At 41.1% G+C, this 26,629-nt stretch overlaps 2 protein-coding genes and 1 long non-coding RNA gene across 9 annotated transcripts in view; 2 read left to right on the plus strand and 1 right to left on the minus strand.

The window, feature by feature from the left end:
- The window catches only part of LOC112607792, a 127,147-nt gene extending 126,320 nt beyond the window's left edge, over positions 1–827 (minus strand). The window contains exon 1 of the long non-coding RNA XR_003115906.1: positions 223–827. This is a non-coding gene — a long non-coding RNA (uncharacterized LOC112607792). The remainder of the gene's footprint in view (positions 1–222) is intronic.
- Positions 1–26,410, plus strand: LOC112607787 (cyclin-dependent kinase inhibitor 2A). Of its 7 annotated transcripts, none has more exons than XM_025358911.1 (4): positions 1–28; positions 19,376–19,528; positions 22,970–23,276; positions 25,923–26,410. In XM_025358911.1, exons 2-4 carry the CDS (start codon positions 19,403–19,405, stop codon positions 25,934–25,936), a joined length of 447 nt encoding a protein of 148 aa, XP_025214696.1. In that variant the 5' UTR covers positions 1–28; positions 19,376–19,402; the 3' UTR covers positions 25,937–26,410. The 7 variants fall into 7 exon arrangements, with proteins under 7 accessions (XP_025214696.1, XP_025214700.1, XP_025214699.1 ...); XM_025358912.1 differs by lacking the exon at positions 1–28 and adding an exon at positions 19,000–19,025 and having other exon boundaries at positions 19,381–19,528; XM_025358915.1 differs by lacking the exons at positions 1–28; positions 19,376–19,528 and adding an exon at positions 345–563.
- LOC112607790 (tumor suppressor ARF-like) lies at positions 931–5,987 on the plus strand. The gene is made up of 2 exons (XM_025358919.1): positions 931–1,501; positions 5,381–5,987. The coding sequence occupies exon 1, from the start codon at positions 931–933 to the stop codon at positions 1,318–1,320; it is 390 nt and encodes a 129-aa protein (XP_025214704.1). The 3' UTR covers positions 1,321–1,501; positions 5,381–5,987.
- Positions 26,411–26,629: the final 219 nt, after the last annotated feature.

Genomic DNA, 26,629 nt, shown 5'->3' on the forward strand with positions numbered 1-26,629 from the left:
AGGAGAGCAGCCCGCAGGGGAGGAGAGCGCGGGGGGAAGAGGAAAGAGGAAGAAGCGCTCAGATGCTCTGCGCCTGTCGTGAAGGTTAAAACCGAAAATAAAAATGGGCTAGACACAAAGGACTCCGTTCTTGTCCCAGTCCGGCGCCCTCGGCGACCGAGCAGCTGGGAGGGGAAGGGGCGCCCGGACCCAGTTGGGACCCCCGGGTGCGACTCCACCTACCTAGTCCGGCGCCAGGCCGGGCCCGCAGCTCCCGCAGCGCCAGCGCCACGCCGTGTCCAGATGTCGCGTCGGAGGCGTGCAGCGGTTTCGTTTAATTTCGCTTGTTTTCCAAATCTAGAAGAGGAGCGGAGCGGCTTTTAGTTCAAAACTGACATTCAGCCTCCTGATTGGCGGAGAGAGCAATGAGATGACCTCGCTTTCCTTTCTTCCTTTTGCTTTTTTAAACAATCTAGTTCGAAGAATGGAAGACTTTCGACGAGGGGAGCTAGGAATAAAGCAAGGGGAATAGGGGAGCGGGGACGCGAGCAGCACCAGAACCCGCGGGAGCGCGGCTGTTCCTGGTAGGGCCGTGTCAGGTGACGGATGTAGCTAGGGGGCGAGCTGCCTGGAGTTGCGTTCCAGGCGTCCGGCCCCTGGGCCGTCACCGCGGGGCGCCCGCGCTGAGGGTGGGAAGATGGTGGTGGGGGTGGGGGCGCACACAGGGCGGGAAAGTGGCGGTAGGCGGGAGGGAGAGGAACGCGGGCCCCGAGCCGCCCGCGCGCGCGCCTCTCTACCGGCGCCTCCTGCAGCCCTTCCCGCGTGCGCAGGGCTCAGAGCAGTTCCGAGATCTTGGAGGTCCGGGTGGAAGTGGGGGTGGGGGTGGGGGTGGGGGTGGAGGTGGGGGGCGGGCGCGCTCAGGGAAGGCGGGTGCGCGCCTGCAGGGCGGAGATGGGCAGGGGGCGGCGCGTGGGTCCCAGTCTGCAGTTAGGGGGGCAGGAGCGGCGCTGCTCACCTCTGGTGCCAAAGGGCGGCGCAGCGGCTGCCGAGCTCGGCAGTGGAGGCGGCGAGAACATGGTGCGCAGGTTCTTGGTGACCCTCCGGATTCGGCGCGCGTGCGGCCCGCCGCGAGTGAGGGTTTTCGTGGTTCACATCCCGCGGCTCGCGGGGGAGTGGGCAGCGCCAGGGGCGCCCGCCGCTGTGGCCCTCGTGCTGATGCTACTGAGGAGCCAGCGTCTAGGGCAGCAGCCGCATCCTAGAAGACCAGGTAGGAAAGGCCCTCGAAAAGTCCGGGGCGCATTCGACACTTGTTTTGTTTGGTGTGATTTCGTAAACAGATAATTCGTCTCTAGCCTAGGCTAGGAGGAGGAGATAACCGGCGGTGGAGGCTTCCCCATTCGGGTTACAACGACTTAGACATGTGGTTCTCGCAGTACCACTGAACCTGGACCTCCCTTCACACAGCCCCCTCAATCGTGTGAAACTGAGGCGAACAGAGCTGCTAAACCCACCTCAGAAGTCAGTGACTCCCGAATATCCTGGGTAGGAATGACTAAGACACACACACACACACACACACACACACACACACAGTAGGAAAGGTGTATTTCAAGCACACTTTCTTTCTCCTTGGGGGGAATTATTGCTAACCATCTAAGTTTTCTGGAGGCGGCCTTTTTTCTCCCCAACCTGCCGGCGGGGACACCCTCTCCCACCTTCCAGGAGAGTGGAGGACCCGAGAGAGAAGGACCACGCAGGCAGTGACTTCCTGAAATGCTAACAAGGATCGTAAGATCAGTTACTGCTGCGAGGAGCCAGCACTTGCTTCTGGGGGGAGTTTTGCAGCCAACAGGAAAATGGGCTTTCTTTGTGAGTTAGAGGTAGAGGTCCGGCGGCCTGAGTGATTGAAACTGCTCGGGACTTTGCTCGTATGTTTAGCAAACGACAGAAATGCAGAACTGTTCCTGAAAAATCCCAACTGCTAATATTTTAGTCATCTCAGACTACAGTTAGCACAGTTTAAAAATGAGGCCTACTTCTTGAAAAACAGAATCGGAGGTAGTTTTGTCCTCACATTGACAAATGTTGACACAGCCGGTGTAATTTCCTATAACCAGGAAAACTGAAAGAATATATATACAGTTAAAATGTGCACAATGCTAATTAAAACTTGTATAATAAGTCTAAAAGTAATTTAATGAGGCTTCGCCAGGAATATATAGCTTCAAAAAGCAAAGGCCAGCAGAGGGGTAATTATTTTTTTACTGCAATGTTAATTGTCTCTTTGACATGGAAATATAAACCTGTTAAAACTATCAGTGTCTAATTTAGTGTCTCACTTTCTATTAGCAAAAATTTATAATCTATAGGATAAATGCATATTTTACTTTTCATATTATGAAAGTTAATTTTTTTTTAATTTAGTCAAAGGAGCTTATAAAGGATTGCAGGGCCTGTTGCTGGATTTGATTTTAATTCATTTTGAAACATTGACAAGACCCTGGTGGTGGTTTTTTTAACAGTGGTTTAGCCGTATCAGCAAAAGTTTAGCCACTGTGATCCGTAACTGTTTGAATATAGTTCTTAATATTATTGTCTATATAAAAATATTTATTACTCTAGTTAATATTATTCTATATAAAATCATTTTATTTAAATTATTAATTTGCTTCTGAAAATCTATAGTAACAAAGTAGAACATATCAATGTATATAAATGCCATAAATATGTATTTTTTAGTTTAGGCCTATAAAACATAACACTGTGGTGATTTTAAGTTAGAGAAAATATTTTATAGTATGTTAATGTATATGCATGAAATGCAAAACTATTTAAATGATAGGTTCATTGAAATAAATCATTTTTTGTTATTTAGGTATAAATCAATATTCAGGACGTATGTGAAAAGCCCAATCTTCAGGAAGTTTCTGAAGATAGAACACACAGCTTGGATAGAATGTTTGCCTTGAAATATATGCGCTTTTCCAATTTCATATGTAAAATGATATACATAATATAAAATCTAGCGGTGTTAATTATAATGATACGTAATTATATATTTCACATTAATATATTTTATGCCTATGGTTATATTGATTTGGGAATATATATGGATACTAATTATGTTAGGATTCATACAATTCCTTGAGAGGCACACATGCTGAAAATTACCTGTATGAATTATTTAATATCATTGCAAGTAAGATGTTATTTTAAAATTTTTTAAAGTTTCTGCAAATATGTTTATTACTTTTTATTTTTATATGATTGGAAATATGTATACTAAAATTCCACATTACCAATTTCTTAACCACAGAAACCTGATAAATTGCCTCAGCTGATTTGTTACTTCTACCTTGGTGCATTTACAAAATAGTCATATTTTTATTATGAAGTTAAATAGTAATTTGTTTATAGCTACTTTAGAAGGCTCAGATTATTTTTTTCTTTAAGAGCATAGAGTTCTCTCAAGGTCAGCACTGTACAGTTAGTATAAACCATTATTCCCAATGTGTACATGATTCGCACTTCCAAATGAACCATAGCCCTTCTAGAAATTAAAACTTAATATTCATTTTACTACTTTGAGTACTCTTGAATTTTAGAAAGTCTGTTATCATCTTAAGGTAGCAACAACATAGCCTAGTACCATCTATGATGGTTTACAGGTCTGTTATTCCATGTTAGTTCATCACTATCAACTACCATGGCAGAGTTAAGCTAAACCATTTTCCCAACATATGAACAATTCCTGTTAGTAAAGCGATACAAATGGTATCAAAAATATTTTTTATAGCAAGGTTCAACAGTGGACCAAGTGTTTTTACACTTTTTCAAAAATCCTTGGAGAAACAGAGAAAATCTCACTTGCCTTCTGTACTAAAACGTTATAGGCCGAACTAAAACTGAAACTTCATAGTAGAACACTGTAGGCCAGGCGTGTCCAATCTTTTACCTTCCCTGAGCCACATAGGAAGAAGAAGAATTGTCTTGGGATACGTATTAAATACACTAACACTAACGATAGCTGATGAGTTTAAAAAAAAAAAAAAACTCATGATATTTTATGAAAGTGTATGAATTTGTGTTGGGCGACATTCAAAACCATCCTGAGCTGCATGTGGCCCTCGGGCCCACAGGTTGGACAAGCTTGCCCTAGCCTTTCCATCTGCTGCAAAACCCAGCCTGATACAAAAATCAACCTGATAAAAAGTTTTTGTGGTGCTTTATTTTGGCAGTTTAAGTTATATAAACAATGGGTACAGTTTCATTTTCTAAATATAAAATTATTACATTGAATACGAACTTTTAAGACAAATTATCTAAATTCTGATTCTCATATTACTAATATCTTCTCTATTTTTTGCCCAGTGAGATTAATCCACCTCTTAAACACCTCACCGTCAAGAAAAACAATTTTGTATTTTAAAATGAACCCATCCACTTTCATTCAGCTATTTTATATTCAGGCATCATCCTAAGGAAAGAAAGGTTCTGACAAAGATTAATACAGATGGATAAGTAGTAGCAAGAAATAAAAAACTGCATAAAATTCTAGCAATAAAGTGTTAAATTATGGTACAGTTATATTCTGGATCATCAGATATCTGAAGAATATTTCATAGACGGTTAAATGATTGCATTATAAAGTCAGGTTTTTTTTAAAGCAAGATTCAAAACAGTAAACAGTTTCCTCTCTCTCTCTCTCTCCTTCTCTCTCTCCCCCTCTCCCCCCCCCCCCCTCCCCCCCCTCTCACCCATTAGTTATAATGGTTTCCTCAGGATGAGAGGGGTTGGGAAAATGGTTGATGATACTTATTTTCTTCGTTTCACTTTTGAGTTTTCCAAAGTGCTATGACCATCACCAGTAAAATATACATTTCCAAAACCTTTGACACGGTAACAGTCCTACACAGTGGATGAACTAAGAACTTCTCTAGCCTTAGGTAGGTAGGGAGGGAGGAAAGACAAGGAAACTGAGTTGTTTAAGTGTCATACACGAGAACGTGGCTTTAAGGTCTGGGAAAACCTGCGAGGGCTGTGACTTCAGACTGTAATGTACGCTATGTCCGTTCACCAAGAAGTTCCATTTTTAAACCCATAAATCCGTAGCTATACCTGTTTCCAAGGTTCCTCGTGTTAGGCCTCTGGTAACAGCACTTGGCGCCCTTCTTGGGATCCCTTCTCTCCGCCCCCACTACCCCACCCTACAAGCACACTCTAGTCCCCTCCAATCAATTTCAGGCAGGTCTCGCTGCCTCCGAGCCACGCTGGGGATGCAAGGGCCCTGGACCCCAAAGAGCGACTGACGACAAGAGATGAGATGCACGCTGCTCCTCCATTCCTCAGCCCCCACCATCCTCCTCCTCGATCCTAACTTCCCCACTCTCTCAATTCCTAGAGACGCTGCGGATCCCAGAGGTTTAACTGGCAGCTGGAGCGAGGTCCTCCATCAAGAATTTAGACGCTTGGTCCAATTATCACTCCACCGCGCGCACTTTCCGCAGGAGCGATGTGATCCGCTATCACAACTGCAGACCTGGGGTTCCACGTGGAGGACGATTGGGATTTCACTAGCCGGAGTGGGGGTTGGAGCAGACAGAGTCTGAGTGGGCTTAGTGGACGAAAGGCAAGACATGACAGAAGGCAACTCTGGGTCACCTCTCCAGCTTGGAACTGGCTAGGCCTTGTTTTGGAGGGGATGGGTAGATGAGAAGTGAGTCAGGGTTACTCGGAGAAACCACGGGGAAAGTGCGCTTCTGAGACTCGACAGCCATTTCGTTCCCTTACATGCCAGATGTAGACCCAAGAGTGTTGAAAGGCCTCGCCTTCCCTCAGTTTCTCCATCTGGTGGTGCAGGATGGTATAGAGAGTGGCCCGTAGTATTTTTCCAGTGATGATGTCTGTCCATTGTTTTCTTCTTGTATTGCAGCTTTCCCCATGTTTGAAAATTTTCTTTTCAAATGAAATCATTGATTAGAATAAAAAAACGACAGTAGCTATTAAAACAAGATCAATTTCCATGACAGTAAACCAACCGATGGAAAAAACCTTAGGAATTAATAAATGAAGGATTTGTTTGGTAGATGATAAAAGGTCCTTTTAAAGGGTCTGACCTTTCCTGGAAAATACCCACCAACTTGGGACCTCAACAGATTCACCATATCCTAATTCATGCTATTTTAATGTGTATTCAGCAAACCCACTTGTGTTTACAATTGTCGAAGCTACCAAATGTCAATAGTGTTTTTTTTCTATTTGTTGAACGTGAATCTCATGTACGAAGCCATCTAAACAGAAGAAATTACAGGAATGATTTTAAATACAAAAAACCAGTAGTATTGCTAGAGGAAAATTAATCAAGGACGGCATTATGAAGAAAGTGAGGGAGAATTTTCAAAGGGCAGAAAGATAGGGCTTGGTGGACCAAGGAAGGTTTCCATCTAAAAGGAATGGCAAATCCTTAGAGTCCCTGAACCCACTGAGTCTTGGACTGTTTAACTAATATTTGTAGTTCCGGATATAGCACAGTGCATCGTACATAGTGGTATTTTTTTTAAAAAATATATAATGCCTCGTAGATTTTTTTTTAAACTTTTATTTTAGAAAGAGGGAGCACGTGTGTAGGTTAATTACAAAGGTATATTGCACCATGCTGAGGTTTTGAGTACAACTGAATCTGTCACTCAAGTAGTGAGCACAGTACCCAGTAGGTAGTATTTCAGCCCTGGCTCCTTCCCTTTCTCCTCCATCTGGTAGTCCCCAATGTCTGTTGTTCTCATCTTTATGTCCAATTAGCATTTGCTTTTTAAAAAGGGTGGTTGAAGAAATTCTGAGTGCTTGTCAGTGTTTCTCAGTGCACTTATTTAATTAATGAGCCCTGGAATGATGGTTGCATTTTGGCAGAACTATACAATCAAAAAGAAGTAATAAAAGGAAAAAAAAAAAGTGAAAGCCATCAACTACAAGACTGAAATTCCCAAAGCATCAGAGATCCTTTCAAAAAATAGTACGTTGATTTTTATTTTTTATGACATATTGATTGGCTTTGTTCGTGAAAATATAAACATGTTATCACAAAGGACTTTTTAATTCTTCTTCAACTATTTCTTAGTTTTCTCTTTCACCTTCAAAATAAAATATCATAAATTATTTAAATAGTTGTGAAGGCAGTAGGATTTTTTTAAGAGAGAAAGGTTTTATAGAGGTTCAGAATTATATGAACAAAGACATGTAATCTCTTAATCAAATTGAAACTAATAAAATCGTACAATAGAGGTAATGTAAATTGAAAAAGTCTTTGCTTTCTTAATTGAATAATGTGAGTAACTAGAAATTTTAAAAATATGGCAAAGGTTAACAACAGCATTATTACCTGGGCTGCCTTTAAAAATACATATTTCTGGGGTTCACTTTCAGAAAATTTGATTCAGATTTGCTGTGGGTCCCAGAAGTCTGCATTTTAAATAAACACTTGAAGGAGATACTATTACAAGTGGCCCATTGGGACACAATTTGATGAATATGACCAATTTTACTTTTTTAACCTTATTTCTGCTTATTTATCTTTGAACTGACGTCCAGGATTTTAGGTAAGATTTTAAGTTTAGAGTCAGTTTACTGGATCCCAGGGAGGACAGTCTGAGTAATCAGTGGAGGAGTTATTTCACCAAATGAAGGAGACCCTTTATTATTATGTGATCCTTTGTATGAATTGGAAAAGAATTTCTCTTAGATACTACATTTTTACAATCAGAACATAGTTTAAGAGAAAAAACATAACAAGGTATATTTGTGTTTTAAAGCTTACAGAACCATACAGAAATTTTCCACATAGGCGATACGTTGTCTTTTTAAAACACTATATACACTTACTTCTTTTTGTACAGAATGAATGGATCTCTCTCTCTGTCTGTGTGTGTGTGTGTGTGTGTGTGTGTGTGTGTGTGTGTGTGTGTGTTGTAATAGGGGTTTCTTTCATTTTATGATCCAGACCAGGCTCGTAATAAACATGACAACCTAAAATTATGTAAGAAAGAAAAATCAAAGCACAAGTGTTTCACAGGTTTAACTTGTGCTTATCTAAGATCAGGGCAAGATTGCATGAAAATGTAGCCATAGCAGAATAAAGCATTTATGGACAAAATGATGGTCTTTATGTCTCTGTAAAAGCACAGTGAGAAGGGGGAAAATATAGATGGAAAATGTAAGCTAAAAAGTAACAATTATAGGAAAAACTAAAATATCATGCCTTTCAAATGATCATTTTTCTGCTTTTAAGCTACAGTTTGTCTAATATTACACCAGTGACTTTGCTGATGTATTAGGAAAAAGCTTGTTTTGCTTTCTTTTCTCGAGTGCCACCATTTTCTTGCTCTCATTCTCTTTCAGGCTGCCAGATCATCTGACTCAGCAATTGTATAACTCTCTCACCCAATTTAAAGAAACAGCAGCTATCTAGAGAACAGTGACTCCCCCAGTTGAAAATCTAATTGGTAAATGTCCAACATCGGACACTTTGAATTTTACTCCATGCAATTTACATACTGAATAGTTGAAGTTGAATATAATAAACATTTAATTTTTAAAAGAAGCTTATTAAAACTTTCTTCCTAAATCACATGGTAAAGTTATCATTTTCTTCAAAAATAATTAGGAGGAGCTTAACAATAATAGGACACTTCAATTTCCATTATCTCATTTAATTATCACAATATCTTTATGTTATAGATGTTTCATTTTTTCATTTCGTAGATCTGGAGACTGAGGATCAGATAGGTTGCATGGCCTGCCAAAAGTCATTGACTGGTAATTCGTATATAGTTGAACTTGGTTGACCATGGAGTGCTGTACATATTTATATGGTTTCAGCTCCATCTTTTTTAGTTAATTATTCTTTTGAAAGTTGCTTAACCCCTTTGGGCCTCTGCTATATACTCAAGCATCAGTCATATAAGTCACAGTAAATATTTATTGGTTGAAAAGAGGTTAACATCTTTCAAAAATTTATTTTTTGATCAAAATAAAACCAATGAAAAATTCTCATATGACTGTATGTATAAATTACTTATTCCTACCTTAATTTAAAAGCAATAAATGGGATACCTATTCACCAGCACAGGAACCACTTGAAGCATGCAGTTGAAAGATTACTTTCTTTAGCATTCACATGACCTGTGAGCAGATTATTCCTTTACTTAATAGCTGTCATGGTACCAGAATGAAGTATGAGAAACTCTCAGTGCTTTCATGTTCTCATCTGTAAACCTGAGACCCTGTGGTATTCAGGTAATAAGAGGTAGATAAAATAGTATGTGTGAAGATTCACTGTAAATTTTTAAACAGCATACATTTGTCAGTTATTATAGTGCCTAACTAAACTATGCCCTTAAGAAAGCACATTAGTTTTTTATAGTAAATACCTACTTCATTATAATTTTTCAGTGTAGCTAGAAATTTCTAAACTCCACTTTAAAAATATACATATAATAAAAATGTATGTATTCAGACTCCTGGTATATTCCAAGATGTTAGGTAAAATCAGTGTAAATTTGCATACTTTTAAATTCACATCTGTACAGAAGTTCTATATGGTGACCTTTAGGGTGTGCCTCTAAACTCTTCTAGTATTCATAATCATTAAAGAAATATTAAACAGTAGGATATCAAAGAAAGACACAAAATACACTAAATAGTATGCTTTCTTAAGGCTAAATTGACTTGGGGGTTTTACAGAGTAAATATACAGTATATTCTGTTATCACTGCCATTTCGAGAAATTAATTATAGAAGTTATCTTAACTATGACAACACAAAAGATAAAACTCTACCCTCAAGTCAGAGACTCAAAGGAAAACATGAGTGGAAATGTTAAATCTGCCTGTGAAAACTGCTAAAACATGAATAGGAAGCATTTACTTATTTAATCAAAGTTGATTACATTTCATCAAGAAGTTGATTCCCCTGAGGGGAGTTAAATCACATTATCAGGTGAAGAATGTAATTTGAGGAAGAATGGTCTAACACAAGAAAATTTTCTTGCAATCTTTAATAATATCAGAGGGGAGATTGGCTTCAGAACTCTCCTAAGTTCAGGAAAGGACACAGAAAATTGAACATTAACAGTAAGACTATAGAGTCCCAAAAAAGCAGGCTACTTTTAAACGGTAGTTTTTTAGAGGGGCAAAAGGGAGACAACCATTCTCCATTTGATGAGGAAAGCTTCCATGTAGGTGGTCCCCCTGAAATTAGAGTATCCTAAACCATTGTTAAACCTATCAGTGAACCATGAATACTAAACCTCCACTCCCGGGAGTGAAAACCGAATACAATATTATTTACCTGTAACTTTCAACATTATCTCAGAACTCTAACAGCACATACATCCATCAGCAGCATAAGCAGAAATGAGATATTATATATGCTTGTGTTAGCAATTAAAAAGGACAGCATGTTTGAGAGGGGAAAATCTGTCCCATCAAGAAGGAAAAAGAGGGAGGTTAGGAATAGAAGTTTAGAGACAGAAAATTTTGCAATTCCTCAGTTTTAACTGTAGTTTCCCCATTGTACCTTCCACTTAAAATGCACTCCAAGCAGTGGAGGTGGGTAGCAATGAATGCAGAGGAAATACTGAACACAGTGACACTCTCCAGTGTCACTTCTCATGATTTAATGAGGGATTTTTTTTTTGGAAATTCTTCTGTCATAACATGGGCAGCTTTGTTACAAAGAAGCTGTTTTTTTTAGGAAGTTAGAATTCAGAGGTAGCATCACACCTTTTAGAAGAGAATTTGCTTGTTGAAATCACAGATACCTGCCAGAATGTACAGGAATTAATGAAAAATTACTCAAAAGGACATTTATTTTGATGACCTAAATAAATAACTTGATAATAAATGTCATACATATTCTCAAAAAATTAAAAAGCACCATTTATTGAGAGCCTACCGTGCACCCGGATTTTTATATATCTGACATTCTCTATTCCTCACAGTAACCTTATGGGGTAAATTTTATTTTCCCCAGTTTGTGAAGTGAGGAAATAAAGGCTCAGAAAGTTTACATAACTTATTCAAGCCCACAGAGCTGGTAAATGAGAGGTCAGTTCTATCTGAGTTTAAAGACTAGCCTTGTCCCACTTGCATATGTGTCATTTTCAAAATTATGATTAAGGATATGGTTGGCATTTCCCACCACCCACATTAAGTCCAATTAAGTAGCTGTGGCCATAGAAAGAATGGAGAATGGAGAGAGGAACTGAGTTCAACAGTTACAGCAAACATTTATTAGCTGAGTAACCATAGCTACATAGTTCCTCAATATGTACCACTCCTCCATTTTGTTATCTATAAATCAAAATGGTGACTTTTAAAAAAGCAGTTTTGCAATATATTCAAGACCTTTCTACCCTTAAAAAACTGCAATACTAATTTTAGTAGCAATTAGAAACACCTTAAATATCTGACAACAGGGACATCATTAAGTAAATTATAACTATTTTTCCAATGGAATGTGTTACAGCTGTCAAAAGTAGCATTTATGAAGTGTTTTTGGAGAAGTTTGGAAAATGCTCTAATAAGTTAGAAAAAGCTCATTTCAAAATTGCATAATATTCACAATGTAAAGATTAAGCAAAGAAAAAGAGGAAGTGTTCCAAAATGTTAATAATTATTGCTTTGTGTAGGGTAGTTTTTCATCTTCTATGTGCAGCTAATTCCTTAATTATTTTTACATGTGTGAGCTTTAATCAGGAAAGCAAATCATTCAAAAATGAGGGGACTGAATTAAGTGACTTTCAGGAGACTTTGCGTGTCTTTAAGTTCCAAATTTCTATCACTATGTATTACTACTGAAGAATAATCATAGAAGCACAGTAGTTTCTGAAAATGGAGAGTCAGTAATCTTGGCCCAGGTTTTGCAACTTGCTCTAAAGCACAATCCTCAAAGAAAAGGAAGCATTGATGAGTTGTCCACCACATACTGGATAAATTATCATTAGGAAAACAGATATTGTAGTAGGGAGAGTGAGGACCTCTCGAACAGAACTGAGAACCTTAAGTTTGAACTTTATCTTATTTTCCTTATTACTTAAGCACTCTGAGCCTTTTGTTGTCTGCATTATGAAGAAAGAATAATACTCGCTATCCCATGGGACAGCTGTGGAATTGTAAATTACACGTATAAAACTGCTTAATGCTTGTCACATAGTTGGGGTTCAAAAAATGATAGCCGTTATTTTCTGGGCAACTTTTAATGAATTTTTTATTATCTCTATTTCTTCCTGCCTATCTCCTCTAATTATGTTTATTACTTATTTTGTTCCTCAGGATGAGGCCAATTCTCAATATCTGTGCTGTACATAATATACATATATACCAAATATGTGCATATAATATGTACATACATACATACTGTGCTAATGTTTTAGTGTTCTCAGCTGATCAAATAGCTACAAATAGGTATAAGTAATTCACCACAAGTAATTTATCAACATAAAAAACATTTACCAAAACGTTAGGGAATAATTGTTTTCATGAGCTGCAAAGATTCCTCATTTCACAAGCATACACCCTAGAGACATTTTAATAGTAAATTTCTTACATAGATTTAAAATCACATTTGTTTTGCACATAATTTAGAAAAGACACCTGCTATATAATAAGTAATATACTTTTAAGTTTCCTTCAGAATATTCTTGGGAAGATGATAATAGGTACTGCTAATTCTACACCCAGTTAACATTTTGGAAACTAAGATTGGAAATTATGACTTAACTATAATTATGCATTAAGTCTGCAAAACATCAAAGAATTTTGCATTTTGTACTCCTTGCTAAGATCCAGTTTGAGCAGGAAGAGAAATTTTACAATAATTCTGAATGAGCGAAGATAGCATAGAGTTTCTAAAAGAGTACCTTCCTTATAGCAAATACTAAATAATTGTGTTATACTGAATTTAATTAAATAGAGGATAGTAAAGGGGAGAAAGAAACATCCTCTGTCTTGAAACTTCTACAGATCTGCTCCCAGGGACACATTGTTTTTTCTTAGCAAATCTGTTTGGAGGTCTGCTCTACTTTCTCAGAGGTCTCCCTTTCATGCTGAAGCGATCTTTTTTCCTTGTAGAAAATAAATAATTAAATACCTTGCAATTATTTACCTAAGAAAGTACTTCTTTCCCATTTAAAATACTCTCACCACCCACATTGGACCTTAATTATCAGAATTTTTAATTTTTATCTGGGGCAGCTTCAGGAGCACTTTGGCACTTCAGGGCCAAACCACAATCTGTTTTCATACATTTGTGATTTGCCCATTTTGTAGATCAAGACATTGAAGCTAGAAAAAAAAAACGTCATTTATTCAGGGTAATAAAGTAGGTGGTAGAGCTAGGCCAGGGACTCTAATTTCCTTACATTATTGCTTTTCTAAATTAAAGGGATGCATGGAATTATTCCTCCATCGCCTTTGCCTTCAAATAATTATCTATTGCACCCAATATCCTATTCTAGAACTCATCAAGAAGGCTTAACACAGCTGTACCTGGGAACTCCTTTACAGGGCATATGTCTTGCTCTCATAAGCTACTTCCTAAGGAATTCTCTTTAATTATGGGATTGTCTCCAGACTCTGAAACCTTTTTTTCCTGGTAACACAAGTGTGAAGTGTCATTTATCAGAATGCATCACTCCAGTCTTCCCTCCTCAAATGATTACTGTGGGCTCCACTCAAGAGCTCATCCCAGTTGATACCACCTTCCTCCTCCAGAGAAACAAATATACTGATGGTTGTTACCAACACATGCTCTTGACTAAGAACCCTTCTTTCTTAATTAATATTGACAACTTTAAGCCCAGTGCCTGACATATAGTAGGTACTCAGTTACTCTTTTTCAAATACAGTTATGAATGATGATTCTAATAAAAGTAACTCTTTTTTGTCTGCTAGTTTTATTATGTTTATTTAATTCATTAGAAAGGCCATGCATATAGTACAAAATTCAAACAGTACAAATCATGGAATGTGAAAAGTAAGTCACATGCCCATCCCAGTTCTTTATTTCCTTGCCTCACGGGTAACAGCTTTTCCTGTATCTCCCCAGAGATATTCTATGTATATTTTGTTTTTAACACCAAGCTATATTTAAAACAATTATCTTTAATAATAATGTTAATGTTGAAAGTGATAAAGAAATATGTGTGTATTATCTCACTTCAAGTATAAAGAATAGAACAAGAGAGAGCCCATTTTGAAAATTATGGACAATGAATCTAGATACAATCTCAAAAGATTTCACAGTCAAAAAAATAGTTCATTAGATACATGAGAACTGTCACTTGGTCTCAGTGTAGAGCTATTGCCTCAACTCCTTTTATTTTCTTAATGAAATCATCTGCTTATCACATGAAATACGTGCATATCGTACCTTGCCAATCCCACAATGCCACGTCAGAACCAGAACCTAACTCTAGGACACTACTTTCTCAAGTATCTTTCTGTCTCTTTCTGGTAATACGTTGAATTAATATTCACATCTAGTATGACTAGTCTTTGATTTGTAGGGTTGCTGAAGTAGTAACACCACTGCAGGGCTTTCTTTAAAGAAAGTAATCAGGTGTCCCTACTGTGTCATGAACCCTCAGTTGGGTTCTCCACTCTGATTTTAAAAAACAAAACAAAACGCTTCTCTATCTGAGTCTTACTCCTCTCTACTCATAAGAGGTATTCCAAACCTTTACCATTCTCAAACTTCCTAACCCACCATCTTATTTTCACTCTGCAAACAAGCTAACCTCCTTATTCATGGAATGAAGTGCCTCAACTTCCTCCCCATTCTGACCTTTTCTCCCTCCCAAATCCATGTATCTCCTGTGACAAAATCTATAACCACCACTGTACATTGAGTTCTATTTCTTCATTATTTTTGAGGGACCTCGGGTCCTCAAAAATATCCTATCTTACCTGTGTACTTCACTTTTATTCTCTTCTGACTTTCCCTTCTTTTCACTTGGCACTTGCCCTTCTAGGTATGTGTGTGTTCAGGTCTCTTCCACCTTCCATCTGCCTCACTTCATGGCATAGGGCCTTAAACTATCACAACCAAGTTATGAAAGAGTAGTCAACACAGTGTCCTCACTTCCTTGCCACCCCTTCTCCTAGTTTTTCTTTTGACTGTCTGAGGAGTCCTTCACAGGCTGTTTTTCAGGAATAAGTCTAAATGAATTACTTTCAGTTTTCCTAAATGTCTATGCCTTTGCACATCCTCTACCTCTGTCTAGAATATCTTTCTCCTGCTTTTCCATCTTTAAACTCACATCATTCTTCAAGACTGGGATCAGCTCTCAGCGTCCAGGAAGCCTTTGCCTACTAGAGACAAATGAGAATGAGTTTTGTCCCCTTTTCATTTTCTTGTATCATTCTGCACTTTATTTTGCTCTTCTAAGAGCATTACATGCCTCATTTAATCCCTAAACAACTGTTTGAGGCAAGTACAGTTATTATCCTAATCACGCAAATGAGAAAACAGAGGCCCAGACATGTTGAGTAACTTTGTTAAAAGTTAACCAATAAGTGGAACAGCTGAGGTTTGAACCCTGGCAGTCTGACTCTAGAGATATTATGTTTGACCTACTTCCCCCTACCCCCACCCCATGTCTGCCCTTAGCATCTGAGCTTGCTAAATGAATGAACAGGTGGTAGTCTTTTTTTGTTATAAGACTGATCAGAATTAAGACAGGTTTAAATTTCACAGTATAGATTTTCAAAACTGCCAAGGCATTGCAAATCTAAAAAAGAATGGCATTCTCAGGAAAGAGGAAAAGTAAGTGTGAGAATAATAATAACAATAACCAACAAACTTTAGTAAATTCTAGTAAATGTAGTAAATTTTTACATTAAAAGCTTTTGGACATACATTATCATATTTTATGACCACATGAAATATATTATAATCTCATTTTGCACATAGGAAATCTGAGGCTGGCATAAGGAGCACCGAGATCCAGGACTGTATATTTTCATTCTTCTAGGGGTTTGCAACTCAGGTCGATATGTATGAGTAAACTGGGAGCGTGGTGGGTTCTTTAATAGAAAAACTAGGAAAGTTTTCCCACTATTATTAACTATTTACATAAGATTTATAATAGATAATGGACTTCAATTTCTAGAGCAAAAGGGCCCCACCCAAGGAGGCCATAATCCTTCCAGTGCTCTACTGCAAGGTAAGAGAGTGTATACATATCTAAAACTTGTTCTTGGTATTTCCAAAGCAGTCAACTTTTACACCTGTATATGATGCATCCAAATGTTGTTTTTTGTATGGTTGCATCTCCCATCTTCTTCACCAATAGCTATACATGTATTTCAGAAGAGCTGAAAGAGTTCTTGATGTAGAAATCCATGGTAGAGTTTCAGAGAAATCCCTGAATTCCCTGAAAGTTTTATCTAGAAATACATGTGGAAGTGAACACATCTTTTTAAAAAAATCATTACATACTTTATTTTTTGAGAAGAAGGTATTTCAACAGCCTCTTGAAGGAGCCTACTCTTCCCACTCTCCCACCCCCATTAAGAACCATTGTAGGAAGGGCATGATGGCTCAGGCCTGTAATCCCAGCACTTTGGGAGGCCGAGGTGAGTGGATCACCTGAGGTCAGGAGTTCGAGACCAGCCTGGCCAACATAGTGAAATCCCGTCTCTACTAATAATACAAAAATTAGCTGGGTGTGGTGGCATGCGCCTCTAATCCCAGCTACTCTACTCGGGAAGCTGAGGCAGGAGAATCGCTTGAACGCGGGAGGTGGAGGTTGCAGTGAGCTGAGATCGTGCCATTGCACTCCAGCCTGGGCAACAGAGTGAAACTCCATCTCAAAAAACAAACAAAAAAACCATTGTATTAGTGATGGAAATGTGTTCCCTCCCTCCCAACCTGGCAACCACTCTTTCTTCCTCCTCCATCATAAAATACCTTAAGCTAAACTAAACGAATTTTATTTATCGATAGTTTGAATTTTCCATATCATTGCTACACAGCTAAATGAGAGGTACTCCGAGGAAAATATAAATGGCACAGTAATGCATTGTAGATTTTAATAACATACTTGACATCCCAAATTGTTTCCATTGGCTTCATTTTTAAAACTACATGTTTTAACATCAAGCAGACACTAAAAGTACAAGATATACTGGGTCTACAAGGTTTAAGTCAACCAGGGATTGAAATATAACTTTTAAACAGAGCTGGATTATCCAGTAGGTAGGTTAAGCATGTGCTTAAGGCATCAGCAAAGTCTGAGCAATCCATTTTTTTAAAACGTAATATATGTTTTTGAAAAGCTTAAAAAGTAATAGTCACAGGAAAAATTAGAACTTTTACCTCCTTGCACTTGTTATACTCTTTAGTGCTGTTTAACTTTTCTTTATAAGTGAGGGTGGTGGAGGGGCCCATAATCTTTTCAGGGAGTAAGGTCTTCTTGATCTTTCTTTCTTTTTTTTCTTTTTTTTTCTTTTTTTTTTTTTTTTTTTTTGAGATCGAGTTTCGCTCTTGTCTCCCAGGCTGGAGTGCAATGGCGCGATCTTGGCTCACTGCAACCTGCGCCTCCTCCTAGGTTCAAGCGATTCTCCTACATCAGCCTCCCAGTAGCTGGGATCACAGGCATGCGCCACCAAGCCCAGCTAATTTTGTATTTTTTAGTAGAGACAGGGTTTCGCCATGTTGGTCAGGCTTCTCTCGAACTCCTGACCTCAGGTGATCCTCCTGTCTCAGTCTCCCAGAATGCTGGGATTATAGGCGTGAGCCACCGCGTCCAGCCTTTCCTTTTATATAATAGTGATAATTCTATCCAAAGCTTTTTTTTTTTTTTTTTTTTTTTTGAATCGGAGTCTCATTCTGTCACCCAGGCTGGAAGGCGGTGGCGCGATCTCGGCTCACGGCAATCTCTACCTCCTGGGTTCCAGCGATTCTCCTGCCTCAGCCCCCTGAGTAGCTGGAATTACACACGTGCGCCACCACGCCCGGCTAAGTTTTGTATTTTTAGTAGAGACGGCCAAAGCTGGCCTCGAACTCCTGACCTCAGGTATCTGCCCGCCTCAACTTCCCAAAGTGCTGGGATTACAGGCGTGAACCACCGCGTCCGGCTCCAAAGCATTTTCTTTCTATGCCTCAAAACAAGATTGCAAGCCAATCCTCAAAACGGATAATTCAAGAGCTAACAGGTATTAGTTCAGGATGTGTGGCAGTGTTCTTAAGGCTTATATGTATTAATATACAACAATTCATTTAAACTCACAACAACCCCTGTAAAGCAGGGGGTACTCATATTCCCTTCTCCCTTTATAACTAAGAAAAATGCGAGGTATTTTCAGTAGGAAAGAGAAATGTGAGGAGTGTGTAGGAGACAGGACAATGTGTAAAGCGGGTCTTTGGATCACTGTGCAACTCTGCCTCTAGAACACTGAGCACTTTTTCTGGTCTAGGAATTATGACTTTGAGAATGTAGTCCGTCCTTCCAATGACTCCATCTCCATTTTCCTATCTGCCTACAGGCAGAAATCTCCCCCGTATTAAATAAACCTCATCTTTTCAGAGTCTGCTGTTATACCAGGCAATGTACACGTCTGAGAAACCCTTGCCCCAGACAGCCATTTTACACGTAGGAGGGGAAGGGGTGGAGAAGGAGAGGGTAGGCCAACTCTCCAAAAGGAATCCTTTGAACTAGGATTTCTGACTTAGTGAACCCCGCGCTCTCGAAAATCAAGGGTTGAGGGGGTAGGGGGACACTTTCTAGTCGTACAGGTGATTTCGATTCTCGGTGGGGCTCTCACAACTAGGAAGGAATAGTTTTGCTTTTTCTTATGATTAAAAGAAGAAGCCATGCTTTCCCTATGACACCAAACACCCCGATTCAATTTGGCAGTTAGGAAGGTTGTACCGCGGAGGAAGGAAACGGGGCGGGGGGCGGGGGGATTTCTTTTTTTCTTTTTAACCGAGTGAACGCACTCGAACGCGCCTTTGCTGGCAGGCGGGGGAGCGCGGCTGGGAGCAGGGAGGCCGGAGGGCGGTGTTGGGGGCAGGTGAGGAGGAGGAGCCCAGTCCTCCTTCCTTGCCAACGCTGGCTCTGGCGGGGGCTGCTTCCGGCTGGTGCCCCCGGGGGAGGCCCACCCTGGGGCGACTTCAGGGGTGCCACATTCTCTACGTGCTCGGAGTTAATAGCACCTCCTCCAAGCACTCGCGAACGGCGCCCCCCTGCCTGGGAAGATACCGCGATCCCTCCAGAGGAGTTGAGGGACAGAGTCCGAGGGGGCTCTTCCGCCAGCACCGGAGGAACAAAGAGGAGGGGCTGGCTGGTCACCAGAGGGTGGGGCGGCCGCGTGCACTTGGCCGCTGCGGAGAGTGGGAGAGCAGGGAGCGAGCAGCCGGGAGCAGCATGGAGCCTTCGGCGGACTGGCTGGCCACGGCTGCGGCCCGGGGTCGGGTAGAGGAGGTGCGGGCGCTGCTCGAGGCGGGGGCGCTGCCCAACGCACCGAATAGTTACGGTCGGAGGCCGATCCAGGTGGGTGGAGGGTCTGCAGCGGGAGCAGGGGATGGCGGGCGACTCTGGAGGACGAAGTTTGCAGGGGAGTCGGAATCAGGTAGCACTTTGAGTCTGGAAAAAAGGGCTTCCTGGGGAGTTTTCAGAAGGGGTTTGTAATCACAGACCTCCTCCTGGCGAAGCCCTGGGGGCTTGGGAAGCCAAGGAAGGAATGAGGAGGCACGCGCGTGCAGATCTCTCGAATGCTGTGAAGATCTGAAGGGGGGAACATATTTGTATTAGATGGAAGTATGCTCTATCAGATACAAAACTTGCGAAGGTTTGAGATAAAACGGGAGTCTTAAAGAAATGTAAGATGTGCTGGGACTACTTAGCCCCCAATTCACAGATGCCTGGATGGAGTTTATCTTTCTTACTAGTAGGGATTATCAGTGGAAATCTGTGGTGTATGTTGGAATAAATATCGAATATAAATTTCTGATCGAAATTATTCAGAAGCTGCCGGGCGCAGTGCCTCACGCCTTATAATCCCATCACTTTGGGAGCTCAAGGAGCGGGGGGATCACCTGAGAGTTCGAGACCAGCCTGGCCAACAGGTGAAACCCCGCCTCTACTAAAAATACAAAACTTAGCCGGGGGTGGTGGCAGGCGCCTGTAATCCCAGCTACTCGGGAGGTTGAGGCAGGAGAATCGCTTGAACCCGGGAGGCTGAGGTTGCAGTGAACAGCGAGAGGGAGCCACTTCACTCCAGCCTGGGTGACAGAGTGAGACTGTCGAAAGAAAGAAAGAGAGAGAGAAAGAGAGAGATAAAAAAAGCATTCAGAAGCAACTACATATTGTGTTTATTTTTAACTGAGTAGGGCAAATAAATACATGTTTGCTGTAGGAACTTAGGAAATAATGAGCTACATTCATGTGATCGTGCCAGAAGTAATATGTAGTCACCATTTTGGGAATATCTGCTAATATTTTTACTGTTTTGCTATCTTTAGCTTACTTGATAATAGTTTGTTTTGTGATAGAGTTTTCAATTCCTCATTTTTGAACAGTGGTGTTTCTCCTCTCCCTATCCAGTTTTGTGAGGGAGTTAGGGGATGATTTAAAAGTAATTAATGCATGGGTAACTTAGCATCTCTAAAATTTTGCAAACAGCTTGGACCCGGGAATTTGGCTTTGTAGTCCTAAAATATCTTAGAAGAGACCTTATTTGTTTAAAAACAAAAAGGAAAAAGAAAAGTGGATAGTTTTGACAATTTTTAATGGGGAAGGGAGAAGAACATGTAGAAAAGGGGAAGTGTTGTTGGCTTAGAATCCTAACTACATCGGTGTTTAATATAGGAACACTTATTTGTATAATATTTTTAAATGCTAAATTCATATCAATTTATTATCAAATGGGTTTAAGCATCCTACACATTTTAATTCAATGAATTCATTTTCTTTTTGCTTTGGATTTCTATCATGATTTAAATATTTACATATGGGTTACTTTTTAGGTTTTTCATTCTATGAAATATAATAAAAACCTTTAAGGCTAGTTTTATGACCAAGAGGAAGAGAACTTCAGTGAACACACGGAACAATAAATATGCTGCAACATTTTGTCTTTCTTTTTGTAGCTGCAATTTGGTTTGCTTATACTTTCTCTTTGTCTCTTTGAAAACTAAGTCAGTTTCACTTTCTCAGGACAGGATTTAATAACCATAATATAATTTAGTATAATTCCTTGATTTAGGCAAATTATGCAATTTGTGTTTAGTATGAAATGTACCTAAAAATAAGTAATTCCTCTTTAACACAACCATCCTCAAGCTAATATAACAAATAACAGTTATCCTAAAATAAATTGTCTATTTCCACCATGCAACACTCAAATTTTTAGGTTGCTATGACTGGAGACAGTATTTTAAAATTCCTCTCTGGAAATGGCTTTGTTTCCAAGATGATTTAGGAACCAAAAAGGTGACCATCTCTTGTTTAATGAACTCTCAAATCATAAACCTGGGAAGCCTTTTCGTTTCCTATTGCTGCTGTTACAAATTATCACAAATGTGTTAGCTAAAACAAACAAAATTATTATTTTACAGTACAGTTCTAGAGATCAGAAGTCAAAAATGGGTCCACTTTGGGAAACTCTAAGGGACAATCTGTTTCTTTGTCTTTTCCAGCTTCTAGTGACCATCAAATTCCTTGGCTCATAGTCCCTGTATTTTCTCTGTGGCCTGTGCTTCCATTCTTTTATCTTCTCTCTGACTGTGACCCTCTAATAAAAACACTTGGGGTTCTATTGGGCCCACCCTGAAAATTCTGGATAATCTCCCTCAAGACCATTACTTAAATCACATCTGCAAAGCCTCTTTTGCCACATAAGTTAATAAATTAACAGTTTTTGAGGATCAGGACATAGACATTTGTAGGGGGGGACCTTATTCAACCTACCACAGGAAGGAATTTTAGGGCTAGTTAGTCTAGCCTTCTTATTTTATACTTGAAGAAATTGAATTTTTGGAATTGGAGAGCATTATGCTAAATGAAATAAGCCAAACACAGAAAGACAAATATCACATGTTCTCACTTATCTGTGAAATATAAAACAATTACATTCTTAGCAGTAAAGAGTAGAATGGTGGTTGCTGGAGCTGGGGGGGGGAGCGGTGGGAGGAATGGGGAGTGGTAATCAAGATACAAAGCCTCAGTTAAGATGGAAGAAATAAGTTTGATTTTTTTTGAGATGTGTTTCACAGCATGATAAATATAGCTAAATAGTAAATCCCAAATGCTCTCATTTGACAAAAATATCAAATATTTGAGATGATGGATGGGTTAATTAGCTTGACTTAATTCCACATTGTGTTCAAAGATCATAACTTCATATTGTACCACATAAATATATACAACTGTACTATGCCAATATGTAATTTTAAAACTAATTTAATGAAAAAGAAATTTAAGTTCAACGTTCCCAGAAACTAAGGATAACTGAAAAGTTTTGTGAGAATTTGTTTAAAAAAACAAACAAACAAGTTTTCTCTTTTTAACAATTACCACATTCTGCGCTTGGATATACAGCAGGGAACCAAAAAAAAAAAAAAAAATCTCCAGGCCTAACATAATTTCAGGAAGAAATTTCAGTAGTTTTATCTCAAGGGAAATACAGGAAGTTAGACTGGAGTAAAAGTCAGTTTGTCCCTGCCCCTTTGCTATTTTGCCCGTGCCTCACAGTGCTCTCTGCCTGTGGCGACAGCTCCGCAGAAGTTCGGAGGTTATAATGGAATTCAATGTGTACTGAAGAATGGATAGAGAACTCCAGAAGGAAATTGGAAACTGGAAGCAAATGTAGGGGTAATTAGACACCTGTGGCTTGTGTGGGTGTCTGCTTGGCGGTGACGGGGCTTCACACAAGCTTCCTTTCCATCATGCCGGCCCCTACCCTGGCTCTGACCACTCTGCTCTCTCTGGCAGGTCATGATGATGGGCAGCGCCCGCGTGGCGGAGCTGCTGCTGCTCCACGGCGCAGAGCCCAACTGCGCGGACCCCGCCACTCTCACCCGACCCGTGCACGACGCTGCCCGGGAGGGCTTCCTGGACACGCTGGCGGTGCTGCACCGGGCTGGGGCGCGGCTGGACGTACACGATGCCTGGGGCCGTCTGCCCGTGGACCTGGCTGAGGAGCGGGGCCATCGCGATGTCGCACGGTACCTGCGCGCGGCTGCGGGGGGCACCAGAGGCAGTAGCCATGCCCGCATAGATGCCGCGGAAGGTCCCTCAGGTGAGGACTGATGATCTAAGGATTTGTACCCGGAGAGCTTCCAAAGCTCAGACCATTCATTTTCCAGCACAGAAAGTTCAGCCCGGGAGACCAGTCTCGGGTCTTGCCTCAGCTCACGTGCCAATCCATGGGAGGGCCTGAGTCTCCCGATCGCTCTTCCCCGCCAGGGCAGCAAATGGGAAATAATCCCGACATGAACTTGCGCACGTGAAAGCCCATTCTGTACATTATACTTCCCAAAGCATACCTACCCTCTCCTAGTTCAAGGCCTGGACTGCGGAGCAATGAAGACTCAAGAGGCTAGAGGTCTAGTGCCCCCTCTTCCTCCAAACTAGGGCCAGTTGCATCCACTTACCAGGTATGTTTCCTCATTTGCATACCAAGCTGGCTGGACCAACCCCAGGATTTCCAAACCCAATTATGGGTGGCATCATCTGGAGATCTCTCAATCTCGGCTCTTCTGCACAACTCAACTAATCTGACCCTCCGCTTTATGCGGTAGAGTTTTCCAGAGCTGCCCCAGGGGATTCTGAGGGCAATAGGACCAAGACTTCGCTGACCCTGGCAGTCTGTGCACCGGAATTTGCAGCACTCTGTGGCAGACAGAGGCCCTCTCCTTTCCCTCTTAAACTTGTGCAAGAGATCACTGAGAGATGAAGATAGAATTGTGGTCCTCTTTGCCCTTGCCTTTCCTTTTTTGCGATCTCAAAACATCCTCCCTCCGCCCCCATTCCATGACCCCAGTTCCTTACCCCCACAGCTGTCTGCTGAAAGTGCCAACATTACTCAATTGTTTCTAGAGGAGGAACACCTTAAAAAAAAAAAAAAAGATATATGGCAATACACGGGAATTAACACGAATATTTAAGGTAAAACATGACCTTGAAGATTCTGAAATCCATCTTATTTTGGCCTAGAACGGGGCACTGGGCTCCCTGGGCCATAGGGGAGCCGGAGAGGACGGGGTGGAGAGTTAGCTCTAAGCCCTCTGCTTGGAGATGCTGTAAATACAGAACGCAAAATCACCTTCGAAGTTAAAGACGCGAAGTTCTTCTTTACTTGGCCTCTGCTCCCCACCAATTCCCTCCAGTTACAGCTAGCATCCGGGTCCCGGTGAAGAAGGAGACTTCGCCTCCAGTTACAACTAGCATCCGGTCCCGATTTAGAAGGAGTTGCCAATTACAGCGCGGTTCCAGGGCTGAGCGAAAAGCTAGAGGAGCCAAGTGGGAGAGGGAGTAAAACTATCGAATTGGGCCACAAGCAAATGAATAAATTGAACGACTCAACCAAACTGAAGATATTTAATCCAAGCACACAAGTCTTTCATTTCTTCCTTCTTCCCTTCCTTCTCTTACTCCGCAACACCCCCTCTTCAAGCACAATTAATTACATGGTTAGATTCTACTGCGTGATCAGCCCTGTTCTAGGTGGTGGGCACGCCAAGGTGAATGAGACCAAACAAGAGTCTTGCCCTCATGGGGTTTACATTTGGAGACAGGGTCGATCTATTGCCCAGCCTGGAGTGCATGGCGCGATCACAGCTCACTGCAGCCTCAACCTCCCTGGCTAAAGGGGTTCTCCCACCTCAGTCTCCCGACTAGCTGGGACCACAGGTGCGCGCCACGATGCCTGTTTTTGTTTGTTTGTTTTTGTTGTTGTTGTTGTTGTTAATAGAGACGAGGGTTCACCCTGTTGTCTGGGCTCAAGCGATCCTCCCCCCTCCTCCTCCTGAAGTACTGGGATTACAGTCCCAAGCTATCGTGGCCGACCTGGGAAATAGACGTTAAGCAAGATAACAACCTATTTTCAGAGAGCCAGTTTATAAAACCAATGCAATGGGTAAATATGAAGTGTGAATAGGAGGAGAAAATAAAGAGTGGTTGGAGAATCTAATGAAAGCTAGGGAGGAAGAAACTCTCAAGTGCAAATGCTGCCTCAGGAATAAACATAAAAAGAAACTCTCAAGTGCAAATGCTGCCCCAGGAATAAAATAAACTTGAGACTCTCAAGTGTAAATGCTGCCTCAGGAGAACCAAACGGCGAGCTGGAGCCCGTACACAACGAGATTAGAGAGAAAGGCAGAAGCCAGATCATATGAATAAATGAGCATCCATTTTGTTTCAGAAATGATAGGAAACCATTTGTGGGTTTGTAGAAGCAGGCATGCGTAGGGAAGCTACGGGACTCAGCCGAGGAACGCCAGAGCCTGAGGCGCCCTTTGGTTATCGCTAGCTGGCTGGCTCATTCCGCACCAGGTGCAAAAGATGCCTGGGAAGGCGGGAAGGGAAAGGCCACATCTTCTCGCCTTTGCATGGTGAGCAACCACTGACACTCATTACATAACACTCGTTTTCTTCTTGCAACCCCGCGGGCCGGGCGGTCGCGCTTTCTCTGCCCTCGACCGGGCGGACCTGGAGCGCTTGAGCGGTTGGCGCACCTGGAGCAGCCAGGCGGGCAGTGGACTCGCTGCTGGACCAGGAAGGTGTGGGAGAGCGGTGGCGGCGGGTACACGCACGTGAAGCCATTGCGAGAACCTTGTCCATAAGTACTTCAATGCCGGTAGGGACGGCAAGAGAGGAGGGCGGGATGCGCCACACATCTTTGACCTCTGGTTTCTAACGCCTGTTTTCTTTCTGCCCTCCGCAGGCATCCCCGATTGAAAGATCCACCGAGGCTCTGAGACACCTCCGGAAACTTAGATCATCAATCACCGAAGGTCCTACAGGGCTACAACTGCCCCCACCACAACCCACCCCGCTTTCGTAGTTTTAATTTAGAAAATAGAGCTTTTAAAAATGACCTGCCTTTTGAAGTAGATATACGCCTTCCCCCACTACCGTAAATTTCCATTTATGTCATCTTTTATATATTGTTATAAAAATGTAAAAAAGAAAAACACCGCTTCTGCGTTTTCACTGTGTTGGAGTTTTCGGGAGTGAGTACTCACGTCCTAAGCGCACATTTATGTGAGCACTTCTTGCGAGCCTCGCAGCCTGAGGAAGCTGTCGACATCATTACAGGCTTTTGTGAACTAGGCAAGCTCAGAGGGGTAACTGGCTTCTCTTGAGTCACATTGCTAGCAAATGGCAGAACCAAAGCTCAAATAAAAATAAAATAATTTTCATTCATTCACTTATATATTATCAACATTTATTGAGCACCTATTACAACAATTTAATTGCATGGAATACAGCATCGTTTCTGACACTGTTGTTTCATGTATCTCTTAGAAAAACGCTGCTGTTAGACATCCAACACTATCTTGAGATGATAAAATATCAAAAAGCGTGTCTCAAGATGGATGAAATGCTGTTAAAATGGTGAATAGAAACTCTAGGGCGACCTCATATCGG

Source organism: Theropithecus gelada, chromosome 15, assembly GCF_003255815.1.
Source record: "Theropithecus gelada isolate Dixy chromosome 15, Tgel_1.0, whole genome shotgun sequence".
Taxonomy (NCBI): domain Eukaryota; kingdom Metazoa; phylum Chordata; class Mammalia; order Primates; family Cercopithecidae; genus Theropithecus; species Theropithecus gelada.